This window comes from Leuciscus leuciscus (genome assembly GCF_965113295.1).
Source record: "Leuciscus leuciscus genome assembly, chromosome: 13".
NCBI classification, from domain to species: Eukaryota; Metazoa; Chordata; class Actinopteri; order Cypriniformes; family Leuciscidae; genus Leuciscus; species Leuciscus leuciscus.
Window position 1 is genome coordinate 34,600,445 of NC_138737.1, and position 13,497 is coordinate 34,613,941.

Consider the following 13,497-nt stretch of genomic DNA (forward strand, 5'->3'; position numbering starts at 1 on the left):
AGCATGATGCTGCCACCACCATGCTTCACTGTTGAGACTGTATTGGACAGGTGATGAGCAGTGCCTGGTTTTCTCCACACATACCGCTTAGAATTAAGGCCAAAAAGTTCTATCTTGGTCTCATCAGACCAGATAATCTTATTTATCACCATCTTGGAGTCCTTCAGGTGTTTTTTAGCAAACTCCATGCGGGCTTTCATGTGTCTTGCACTGAGGAGAGGCTTCCGTCGGGCCACTCTGCCATAAAGCCCCGACTGGTGGATGGCTGCAGTGATGGTTGACTTACTACAACTTTCTCCCATCTCCCGACTGCATCTCTGGAGCTCAGCCACAGTGATCTTTGGGTTCTTCTTTACCTCTCTCACCAAGGCTCTTCTCCCCCGATAGCTCAGTTTGGCCGGACGGCCAGCTCTAGGAAGGGTTCTGGTCGTCCCAAACATCTTCCATTTAAGGATTATGGAGGCCACTGTGCTCTTAGGAACCTTAAGTGCAGCAGACATTTTTTTGTAACCTTGGCCAGATCTGTGCCTTGCCACAATTCTGTCTCTGAGCTCTACAGGCAGTTCCTTTGACCTCATGATTCTCATTTGCTCTGACATGCACAGTGAGCTGTAAGGTCTTATATAGACAGGTGTGTGGCTTTCCTAATCAAGTCCAATCAGTATAATCAAACACAGCTGGACTCAAATGAAGGTGTAGAACCATCTCAAGGATGATCAGAAGAAATGGACAGCACCTGAGTTAAATATATGAGTGTCACAGCAAAGGGTCTGAATACTTAGGACCATGTGATATTTCAGTTTTTCTTTTTTAATAAATGTGCAAAAATGTCAACAATTCTGTGTTTTTCTGTCAATATGGGGTGCTGTGTGTACAATAATGAGGAAAAAAAATTAACAAATGATTTTGGCAAAGGGCTGCAATATAACAAAGAGTGAAAAATGTAAGGGGGTCTGAATACTTTCCGTACCCACTGTATATGACATTCTTCTTTCAGACGAATATAATCAGAGTTACATTAAAAAATATCCTGGCTCTTCCAAGCTTTATAATGGGAGTGAATCATAGACTGTAAAAAAATATGGACGTAGTGTCCGTGACGTCACCCGAAGGTTTCTGAAGAGCATTTTTTAAGCCTAAAGTGGGCGGAGTCGGCCGTCGCCATCTTGGCCTCGCGTCACCTTGTGTCACTCTCGGATAACAGAAAATGGGCAAAGAGGCAGGGCGTGAGTTAAGCTGGAGGAGCCTGGCTATGAAACCACGCATGCGGCTCACCGCTCGACGTGATCGAGTTAGCTCAGGCTTGGGAGGTAATGCTATATGCTACTGAAAGTACCCTATGGAAAGTACTAAGTCTGCGACTGCACAGGGCCTCGCGCTAAAGGGACAGTTGATGATGTAAAGCCAATGAAAAGTTCTTGTTTTTGCCCTTCGAAATATTATTAAAAGACATGGCTACAAGTGAGACTGTGTATCGTGATTCTGTACTATTCTGCTAGTTGAAAATGTATTATGCAGTAACTTAACTTTTATTCTGAGAGAGTGTGTGTGACAGTGATTTATGTGCATAACAGTTACATGTCAGTCATTCTTTTTTTATAGTCTATGGTCCGTCAACGCGGAATCCCTCGTCAAGTTCGTAGAGAGCTTATTCAGTCCATTTTAAATTCTGATTTTGGCCGCCTCTCAAATGGGTTAAACCATAGATATATTACCTATGAAGTTCAAGTAAATGCGCTAGAAAATCCGCGCTCATTCAAGGATGTGCATTTATTGCATGGACGGAGAAAGCGCCGACACCTGCAGGATTTCATCTGACGGTACATAAGCATATTATTATCTATCTGTTCCGTGAGAGCAGAACAAACGAGCCTTTATATCTATAGACGTTTTTAAATCTGAAAACTCCAAAAACCAACAAAATTGTCAGACATCCATTAGTCCATGTTCACAGAGGAAAACAACTGAAATATAGCGCTGGTTGTTCTCTCGAACGATACTCGGCGACAACGACGGAATCCAAAGCCGTGGGCGAAGTAATGGGTGTATTAAATTGTATGAAATAATCCCGAAAAAAGCACAAACACTGCAGAGATGGAAAGTTCAGCAGCTAAAATTTGCTGAGGTGAAGTGAGTAGTGACGCGGCTAACAGCAAACAAACGGCTAGCATTGACATCAGCGGGAATCCACCTGTCACTCAAAAGTGGACACACCCTTAATTATGCAGAACTTTAAATATTAATCAACTAAACGGATGAGTTATAAAAAAATTCACCCCCCTCACAGTTGTTATGAAGGGCAAAATTAGCTGTATAGACCAAAGCCACATAGAGATCCAGGCTGTAAACACGTTTTTTTCTGCTGTAAAGTTGGTAATTTTAACATGGGGGAGATACAGATTTGACTCACTTCTGCAGCCAGCCTCAAGCGGCCAGTCAATGAATTGCAGTTTAACTCACTTCCGTGTTGGTTTCAAGAGAGAGACGGGGAGGTTGCCGCTTGGAGTGAATGGATGGAGAAAATTTTGAGAGTGAAAGCCATTCACTCTCATTCTAAAGATTGGAGGAGACAGGGCATTTTTTTATATAACTCCGATTATATTTGTCTGAAAGAAGAATGTCATATACACCTAGGATGGCTTCAGGGTGAGTAAATCATGGGCTAATCTTAATTTTTGGGTGAACTATCCCTTTAAGGAAGACAAGCACAGAGAATGTTTAACGGGTCGTATTTGCAGCAGTGACACAACAGGTGAGCAGAAATGACGAGGTTGACTGAGTGAAATAACAATGTTCTTTATTTTTGCAGGTGGTGATTGGAGGTTGTGACTGTAATGTCCGTTAATGATGGAGTGCACACACCTCAGTTGCTGACGGTAAGGGGTTTCCAGGTGAGTATGGGAGTGAAGCGTGATGAAGACAGGGGACGATGAGGAAGGGCTCTTCAGAGGAGCAGCGGAGAGGATCACGAGGAGTGATAGAGGTAAAGTCTGTAGTCCACAAGACCAGACAATGAATGTGACTGAGGTGTGTGCTTTGCATACTGATGAGTGGCAGGTGCTGGTGAATAGTCTTCTAGTTATTGGGATTGTAGTGATGGAGTGACGGTGGACCCTGGTGAATCAGTATCTCCGTTCACAGCGGGCAATCAGTCTCAATACACACGAGTCCACAAACCAGTCTCTCTCTGCAACTCCCCGTTTCCCGGTGGCTTTTATCAGTCCCTCCAGGACAATTACTGCAACAAGACACCGGTGTTTGTGATTTTGCACTTGACCTACTTACTCACCTCTCCTCTCCCAACTCATTCTCCCGCTGCAGACCTCGCTGAACCACGCCCCCCTCGCCACAATTACTTTTTGATGTAGTGAGTGAAGTAACGCACAGTAAAGGTAACGTGCGTTACGTAATCAGATTACTTTTTTGATGTATCGAGTAAAGCATTACAAGTAACATGCATTATGTAATCAGATTACTTTACTGATGTAACAAGTAATTGATTACAAGTAGTGCTGCACGATTAATCATATCGCAATTGCAATTGCGATGTCAAGCCTATGCGATTATATGACGCAAAATGTTGCGATTTTATTAAATAAATAAATTTGGCCTGTCAACGTTAACGCATGCAATTAATTTTTTAACAGTTTAACGTGTTAAAATATTTAATGCAATTAACGCAGCATCCGTTTATTTTTGTCATCCTTTGGCTAGTGTTACATTATACGATCCCGCTCTTATTCATGCAAATGCTTTTAAACCCTTATGCTGCGTTCACACCGGACGCGAATAGCGCGTCAAATTCGCGCCTGCCGCGTCTAGTTTGACGCTTGACCACTCTGTGTTAATTCGCGTGTCTAACGCGCGTAAAAACAAAAGTTTGAAGCGAAATTTACGCGCGTCAGAGGTGAAAGTTTTGGCGGCCATCTTTTTTAGATGTTTATCGAGCATTAGCGTTAGCATTAATCGAGAGAGTCACCGCTCGTATATGCTCTGGAGAGCAGAAACAGCTACGTAGGGGACATCGTCGCTGTACTCGGGTCCACCAGACCCTCCGGAGGGTTTCAGGAGTTTCACAATTTGCTCCAGGAGCTAGGTTTGGTGGACCTAACGGTGAGGACGCTGACGAGGACAGCGTAGGCCGTATAAGGCCTCGGCCTCGAGTGGTCGCTGCCTGTCGAGCCCGCGCTCTACAGCCCGGCGCGAGGTTCACCCTCGCCCGCACCCACCTAATCTGTCATTTATTTTTGTTTTGATAATAAATGGAGTCAGCCTCCAAAAGTGAAACCTGTCCTGTGATTTTTGTTTTTATACACTAAATTGTGTTTGTTGTCTTTACATTAGAATAATTATGTTTCATATAATCTAGAATAGATATGGAATAAATAGCATTCAATACAAAATGAGTATCTCTCATATATTGAAATCGAGTTTTTATGTGAAAGATTTGCTTTGTTGTGCATTTTAGTCATATTACAAAATAATTTATTGAGGCCAAACATAAAATAACATTATAAACTGTCACTTCACCACGTGACAGCAGCAAGCAGGCTCCTGATTGGTTAACGCGGCGCGAATTGACGCAGAAGTTCAGATTTTTCAACTCGGGCGGCAGACGCGAATTCGCATCAAACCCGTGAATGCACAAATAGCACTAATAAAATCATTCGCGCGGAACGCGCTTAACGCGCCAGACGCTCAATTCGCGCGAACTTGCGAGCTCTACGCCTCATTCGCGCCGCAGGAATTTTTTACGCGCGTAACGCGTCTTTGCATTGACTTAACATTGAAATCACTCGCGCCTGACGCGCTATTCGCGTCCGGTGTGAACGCACCATTATGCGCGACAAAAGAATGCGCTGCCTGTGAATGTCCTGACTGTGACACACACACACACACACACACACACACACACAGAAAGACACGCGCCAGTATTGTGCGCACAGACAGCACGCCAGAATACAGTTCTCTTTTGTTCTTGAACTTAAAATAACACACACAATTATGCCAAAATGTCAGTTTTGTCGAGTATCTTCATAACATAATGAGCAGTCTTATGATGAACGTGAAGAGTTGTGAGAGAATGAGTCACGTGTGAGATCAGCGTCTCTGTCAGCAGCGGCTGGTCTTAAAGAGACAGCAGCCAATAAAGCTTTCTGTCAGTAAAGTTAATCAAAGAACAAAGGGAACCGAGAAAATTACTCACTGCTCTTGACTAAAGAACTTTTGTAGTTTTAATAAGGATTAGTCTATATTTAATTTATAATTTATGCAGTGCAGACTGTTTATTCAAAACTGTATGGCTTAGGCCTACCTGTTAGACAGTAAGGGCACAGGTAAATATGACATTTAGAGCAACTTGGCATTTCTGACTATCCGTCGGCTATCTTGGTTTAGAGAAAAAAAAAAAAAAAAAAAAAAAACATATACAACGGCTTGCCACGGAGGACCTGGAGGAGGAGAAGACCCTGGCCAGGCCAGCAGAGGAGGGACCATGGTGGAACTGGAAATCCACATGGATCCACAATCCTCCGTGGTGGTCTACTGCTACTTGTTTAAAGCCCCCCCCCCCCCAACTTAGACTTTTGATTATGTCGGCAGAGGAAGAGGCCACTGTTAAATGGAGATCCATGGTGTGGCTCGCTGGACCGCTGACCATGGCAGAGCTGATGGATTGGGAGACTGAGGCGGAGCCAAAGGAGGTGGAGACCAAGGGGAGCCAAAGGGCGATGTTGTAGGCACAGAACACCAAAGCAGAGCTGAGGTGGAGCTGAGGTGGTCTTTGCAAGGCCGAGGGTAAACCTGTGGGAGTGAGAACAACAGTGGAGCCAGAGGGATGGAGGACCTCGATAGAGCCAAAGGGGAGGAGGGACCAAGCGCAGTAAAAGGCCCGGAAGTCTGTGGTGGAGCCAGGCCAAGACAGAGCCAAAGTCTATACTCGTGGACGGACTGGGACTCAGACGCGATGAACCATACCTCTGGCTGAGGGTCTGCATGGGCGCTGGCTCAGGGTTGGAATCCTCCTCCTCTTCACTCACTGTGAAGAGGGATCCACATAATAGAAGCATCCACTCCACAAGTGCCTCGAAGACCATCCCCTGGCAGGTGGGCTTTCATCTGCCTACTGAGTCCCACTTAATAACTCAAGCACAGGGTCCCATCAGGGTAGAGCACAATGTGAGCCAGGTCTAAAAACTCATGTGTGTGGTCTTTGAGTCATTACTCCAGTCTTCAATGTCACATGATCCTCCAGAAATCATTCCAATGTGCTAATTTGTTTTTCAAGAACAATTTCTTATTATTATCAATGTTGAAAACTGCTTCATATTGTTGTGGATAGGGGTGTAACAATATATTGTGTCCCAATATATCGCAATACAAAAATTAATCAATATGTATCGTGGATTGTGACAATATGTATTGTGTATAGTTCACCCAAAATAAAAATAACTGTGAGGAAAAAAATCAAGTTTACAGAGTTTTAGTGTCAGTACTGCATTAAACTACGATACAATGTTGAATATAATGTATAATAATGCAATGGGGGAATATTTGTGGGTCCTGATAATGCCAAATGTCTTCTGTTGCCAGTAAAAAGTGGCCTACATTATTTTAAATATATCTAGTCAGAGTGAAAGCATGCTCGTCTTAAATAATTCTATATTTTCAGCTTCAGAATCATGAGTATTTTTATTCTGGTGTCACCATTGTCCTGTGCATTATGTTATCAGTACCAAGTCCAAGTCTATTCATTTACACCCACACTGTAATAAATGTAGCATTTTAATCAAAAGTAAAATTGCTAACAAAAAAAATTTGTTAACCTAATCATAACCATAATCATATCGTGAGTTCAGTATCGGGATATGTATCGAATCGTGACATGAGAGTATCGTTACACCCCAAGAAAACAGTGATATATATTTTTTTAGGATTCTTTGATGAATAGTAGGCTACTTATTTTTTATGAATAGTTTTTATCGAAGAACAGCATTTATTTGAAATAGATTTAATTTTTTGTAACATTATAGCTTTATTTACTATTACTTTTGAGCAATTTAATGCATCCTTGTTGTATAAAAGTATTAATGTATTATTATTATTTTTTTATTATTATTTTTAAATCTATCTGACCCCAAACTTGCATTAGAGGGACTGAAAAATCAAATAAGAAACCATAGCCAAGAACACAGGGACTAAACACAGGTAAAGAAACTTAACTCAAAAAACCAAAACACATATTACTAATGTCTGCTATATAGTGATAGGGCCTATATATTTTGCTCAAAATATCCACACATATCAAATCTGGATTGTTTAAAGGTAGTGCTTACTCTTAAACCCAGATTAGGCCCTTGGACTCTGATCTTAAAAAAATCAAGAGGAAACACAAACATTACCTCTTTATCCAGGGGTCAGATTGCTAAAGGATAGAGAGACTGAATTTAGCCCTTGCTAAAGCAGGTGAACAGGGTCGGTGTGTTTGTGTTACAGTGAATGTGCAGTAGGCTACTGATGTGTTGTTGTGCCTGTGTTGTACAGTTCGTACGGTAACTGAGGAAACATAAGAGTCTGTCCAGCCCTGCTGCCCGCCACCGAGCCTGAGCTAAAAGTCTGCGTTTCATCTGATGGCGTTTGAGGAGAAGCATAGAGACATTTCTCTCGAACGCGTTTTGACCGGCGGCAGCGATTTTAAGCCGTATATTCTAGATCCGAAAATGAAGTTCAGTTCCAGCTTTCCATCCTCATCCGATGCATTTGTTCTTCTGTCGCTTCCCCATATCGGCCGAGCCGATGCAACACTTCCCTGTGATGCGGTAAGAGCAACCGCAGCATGTGTGTGTGTGTGTGTGTGTGTGTCACTCTATCTAGCCTACTTACTGGTGCATGAAGATATTAAGTCGCTGTTATTTATTAAAACGATACTTAAAGTATCATTTCTCAAGAAGACATCTGCTGTATAGGCTACATAATAGCCTGTAGAAAGGGCGGTGAATGAACAGACTATATTCATTCAGAAAATGCGGCGGATAATATCGAATCGGTGCATCTCGAAATCATTGTTGTGAGAACGAGTTATCAGAAAAAAATGCAATAATGCAAACGGGATAGACATCATCCTTCAGTATGGCCTATCATTCGAGTGTCCAAAAAATGTCCATTTATTGTCAGTATTTGTAAAGTTCACTCACACGTAGCCTGCTCTTTAAAAGGAATTGAGCTATTAAGTAAAATACTATTTTAATTTGTAAAAATAAATATTATTATGACTTACACATTTGTATTTTATTTTTTTAAGTAGGCCTAGTTTATTTTAATAAGATTTCATATTTATTGCCTTATAATCATAATCATAATAATAATAATAATAGGCCTATAATAAAAAGCTTAAATGAATGAATGAATGAGTTTAACCTTACAATTTGCTTGCTAAATCTTAAAGCATTAGGTTACACTGTCTTGAAAGGCGTAACGCTTCAGATGTAGCCTATGGTCGAGTTATGAATGAGATGGATAGTTTTGATCGGGCTATTGGACGGCGTTGAGAGGCTCTTTCATTGGTGTTTAGGTTGTGTTTATAGCAGCATTAGCAGATCATTGGTGTAGGTTGTGTTTATAGCAGATGTCTATAGCAGAAGGAGTCGCGTTACTCGCTCATGCGCTTTGCAAGCTACTTTACGTTTTTTTTAATGCAATATTAGGCTATATCTGCTGTCGGTGATGCATTTAGTTTTTTAGATAGACGTTAGCTGTAAACTATTCCTTGTTCATTAGATTATAATAAAATTGCATTAAGTAAGAGTGGCTCGTGGTACAGTAATAGAGGAGGAGTACTAGGCTTAATTCCGTTTCCCTGGAAACCAAAGACTGTGCTGCTATAATACCAGCCACCTCCATTTTCAAGACACGAGGTAATAATGCACTGTACCTTATATAACTTCTTATTTGTTTTCAGTGGAATACTACATGAATGTAGCATATAAGCTTTATTTCCGAGCGACGTAGAGCTGAGAATGTTTGTGCCTGCTTTAGGCTACATTATGTACGGTTATTGCGATGATGTAATATGAAGATTAGTGGATTTTTATGCGCTTGTGATCTAATCAATATTTCAGCCATGATTATGTAGGCTATCATTGTAACTTGATAACTGTTGACATCAATAACACTGAGTTATGGAATGATTAACTGTAATAACATGATAGACTAATATCCATATTGATATAATCTCCCAAGATGATCATTAACAGGTTATGTGTATTATTGGATCTGATTATTACTGGATCAGATATTGCAGTACGTAATTGGAGTACTTTCATGTTTAATTCAATGTGTGTTACGTTTTCTACACTTTTCAGTGTATTGATATACATAACCACACTGATATAATAGAATCAGTAGGCCTACAATATAATATGGCGATCTTTGCACTAATCACTGTAAAATAACATATTGGTAGTTTAACTTAAAAAGGTAAGGTTACCTGGCAGCCTTAAAATGTTGAGTTCATTGAAATTAAAATGTTGTGTTAATACAATGAAGGACATTGGTTTAGGCTAATAAATAGAAACTCAAAATAATGTTATCTGAACCACATTCATTTTCTAAGTTGATTTGATAAAAGATAAAAAGGTGTGATAAATCATGAAAATAATTTTTTACAGTAGCAGTATTTTCTTTGCAATAAGTGTAATTAGTAGTTATACTTATAAATAGTGGCAGATACTATTTGCACCTCAGTGTTGTTGTACAGTAAATGGTATGCAATACATTTATTATATTTATTAAAATTATTAAATGGATGCCGCCTTATTGAGACAACAAAGCCCTCCCTAACCCTAACCAAACGTTAGACACTATATTTCCTCTAGTCTTTGCAAATGTTTTTTTCATTTTTATTGAAAATAATACCTTTCCGATCTGATATGTGATGAGAAAAGCGAGTAGAGCGAGTTCGGCAAAAGGCGCATTCAAACATTTGCGTCAAAACTTGGCCTACACCTACACTATCCCTGCATCCCAATGTCCATACTATCCATCCTAAATAGTATGTGAGATTAGAGGAAGTGTGCCCCAAAGCATAGTATGCTGAAAAGCGTATGTGAAAGTCCCTGAATGGTCTACTATTTCCGGTGGATTTTCGAAGTGTGAATCCATGCTCACTATAACAGCTAATATTGCCCACAACCCATTGCATTTTGGAGGAGGAACTACAGAGGAGTAAAAAGTAAAAAAAAACTACAAAACATGGCGGATATGCACGACCAACGGACCGGTGATAGGTTTAGATAAAGGTTTGAGTGACTAATCAAAGTTTAACCTGATAAAAAAATATATTTATTTAATGTTATCCGTGTTATATTTCATCTGCAATAACAATGTAGACCTTTATAAAGATCTGATTGGCCATGCATCATTATTATGCATTAATATGTGGAGAGTCTCCGCATGAAAGACCTGCGACTGCTGATCAACGTGTTTCTGCATTTCTCTCCGATACGGTAGGAATTTAAATGAAATGTGGAGGAATTTAACTGTGACAAGTTGATTGACAGGCCAGTTTACTGTGACAGGAAGCGACAGAAAGCATCCATTAATGATGCAATTGTATGACGTGATAGTATGTCCCAAAGCTTGTCTTCTCTTTTGCTACACACGCAGAAGTTTCTACTATTTCTTCACAAATAGAGTACATACTTTTAGGGCGTAGTATAAGTAGGTGAATTAGGATGCAGTATATTGCTACTGTTGACAATCCAGTGTCTTCCGTAATTTTGTCTGGCCCAATCAGACGTCAGTGGGCGGAGTTAGTGTAAATAGCCTCTGCCAACAAAGCCCGCCTTAGTGTAAATAGACACTCCGATATAAGATAGGCTATATTAAAATGTTTTCTATCTTTAATCTTAATCTAAATAACTTTTATTATTAATATTATGCAATGTGTCATTTATGCTTGCTGTTCAATCAGAATTAAACAGTGGAAGAAAGTGGTTTTAAATCCCCCAGCACCTTCTCAAACTATCGTCTTTCATGTTTGACAGAAGAGAGAAAGGCAACATCTCACTCCAGCTGCATTTTATCATTAGCATCTGTTCCTCTGTTTTTATGGTTACCCAGCTGGTAACCCCATCAGCTTTAAAAAAAAAGTTTTTTACCTCTAGTGACGTTATCTAGCCTCTGTGATGGTGAAGTTGGTAACAGCTTTGAGCTTAATTAAATATCATTTCACTCACTGCGACAAAAGTGAATCTCCTGTCATTATTTTCGCACCTTCATGTCATTCCAAATTGTATGACTTTAAAACAAAACGTAAATTTTTGAAAAATATAATGAAAACGAATGAGGTCTGGTGCTTTTTAATTAAATTACAGTTTATTTTGATGTTACACACCCTTAACCCCCAAACTCATGTCATGTGATGTTTTTTTGTAGAATTAATGGTTTTTAACACATACAGGTATAGTTTATGTGTGTTGCTCCAAGTGTTTAATTCATTTGCATGGGAGTTAGGGGTTAGGGACTGAAATGAAGCCCACTCAAGGAAGGGACCATTAGCTGCCTTTCCACTGTCGGCCAGTGCGAGCCAGGGCTAACAGCGCGCCGGATGGGGCCAGTAGCCTCAGACTTCGAATATTATATGCTTTGTCTAAATTCTTCAAACAGTCTCAGGTATTTTCTATAATCATATATGTATTTATATTATGTATATTTATACAATGGGTAAGCTTTTTAGCACTGTATAAATATACTCTGCCTCATACTGTCATCAGAATCGCAATCTGAAGTTATTTCACACACTTGCTGGTGTCTGAAAGTGAGTTTTAAGCTAATTTTTTTTTTTTTAAATGTCTTTAATGTTGAGGTTAGCTGTTAGCCTGACATGAAAACATTTTAAATGACGAGCATTGGTGTTGACTCTCAAACATCGCCTCTTTTCGTGACCACTCCTCAAGCACCTCTTGGCCCACTTTGGACCATGATGAAGCCCAGACGAAGCATGATCAAGCCCCTGGACGTGACAGTGGAAATGCCACTGACCCTGGCACGCACTATGAAAGAATGCTCGCTTTTGGCCCGACAGTGGAAACACGGCTACTGTACCTCTACCAGGAGCTCTCAATACCCATGCTTTAAGGTACTCTGAAAGTCAAATTAGATGACATTGGCATCGGTACAGAAGAAGATTATGAAGACAGTGTAGGGCAGGGCTTCTCAACTCTGGCCTTCGAGTTCCACTTTCCTGCAGAGTTTAGCTCCAACCCTGATCAAACTCATCTGTCTGTAGCTTTCTATTCTTCCTAAAGATCTTGGCTTTGTCTGAAAGCCTAAAAATGCATTCTAAGGTAGGAGGGCATCAAGATGTGTCCGAATCAAGTGTTAGCTTCACTTCTCCTGAGTTATATGACTCTTATGAACCAGTTATTTTTGGTGAATCAAAAGCCCCTTTCACACAGCGCGTTGATCCCGGGAAATTGCCGTAAGATTGCTAGAGTGCCTTCTGTGTGAACTCAAACACGTCCCGGGATTGATGCTGGGATTGATGCCGGGACGGGGACCTAGTAACATTGCCGGGATCAGTCCCGGAACGCGCCCTGTGTGAACAAAACCCAGGACCAATGCCGTAAGGGGTGTGTCGTAGTGATGACGCACGTGCCATCACCTTTCTACAACCTTTGCTACAGCATATGGGGAACGAGCCACTCGGCAAACCCAGTGGCGCTACTGGGGAGTATGGACTCGTCTTTGTGTAGAAATGACGAAGAGTTATCAGCAGAACTGACATCTGACAAGAGTTATCACATCCTGACGTCACGTGTCTTTACGGGATGTGTGTGAACGCACTCACAGATTCTGGAAAATCACTGGCAGTGTGAATGAACCAAAATCAAACGATCCCGGGACAAATCCTGGGACACATTATCCGTGTATTTTCCGGAATCTCTGTGTGAAAGGGGCTAAAAACACACCGCACAACCAGGGTTGCTCAATTCAGAAACAAATGGACTGTTTTTCCATTATTTATATAGTATTATTTTCCACAATACTTCTAATCGTTTATTTTGACCTGTGTTTTGTAGGATATTTGTGGCGTGCGGATTCTCCGACTTCTGGCTCCACTTTTATATATTTGATCTCATTTATTTGATATATTTGACGATCCCGATCACTGAAACTAATAGCAGAGTTAGATAAAGAATCTTTTAAGCCTATTGTTTTTCTATCAGTTTCCATCTTGTTTAATGGAGAAAAAAAAAAATTCATTTATTTAATTAATTGGTATGGTGCGACAGTATAGTTTTATAAAATTAGTGTACATAGAAATCTTTGAAATGCTTATAGATCATTAAATGTTTATTTAACTTTTATATATCCCCCCAAAAAACATATTTTTCAAGTTGCCAGGTATGATCAAATATATTGCTGTCTATTTAAAACAAAAATAAAGTAAGGTAATATACATTATAACATTTCTATAAAGATATGTATTATTATTAT

The 13,497-nt window shown here is 40.3% G+C and overlaps 2 protein-coding genes and 1 long non-coding RNA gene across 5 annotated transcripts in view; all 3 read left to right on the forward strand.

Moving 5' to 3' along the window:
* Positions 1-13,497, forward strand: part of LOC309512953 (uncharacterized protein) — a 176,581-nt gene that overhangs the window by 58,501 nt on the left and 104,583 nt on the right. The gene's annotated exons all lie outside the window — the stretch shown is intronic.
* Positions 7,446-13,497, forward strand: part of rhobtb2a (Rho related BTB domain containing 2a) — a 51,069-nt gene continuing 45,017 nt past the window's right edge. For 2 of the 3 annotated variants that reach the window (XM_082188704.1, XM_082188706.1), the window contains exon 1: positions 7,446-7,817. In XM_082188704.1, the coding sequence (XP_082044830.1) occupies positions 7,753-7,817 (65 nt within the window). In that variant the 5' untranslated portion in view covers positions 7,446-7,752. Of the gene's footprint in view, positions 7,818-7,841; positions 8,913-13,497 lie in introns of those variants that run through there. The other variant, XM_082188705.1, reaches the window with a different exon arrangement.
* LOC309512507 lies at positions 11,275-13,429 on the forward strand. The gene is made up of 2 exons (XR_014211063.1): positions 11,275-12,651; positions 12,732-13,429. It is a non-coding gene; the product is annotated as an uncharacterized lncRNA (long non-coding RNA).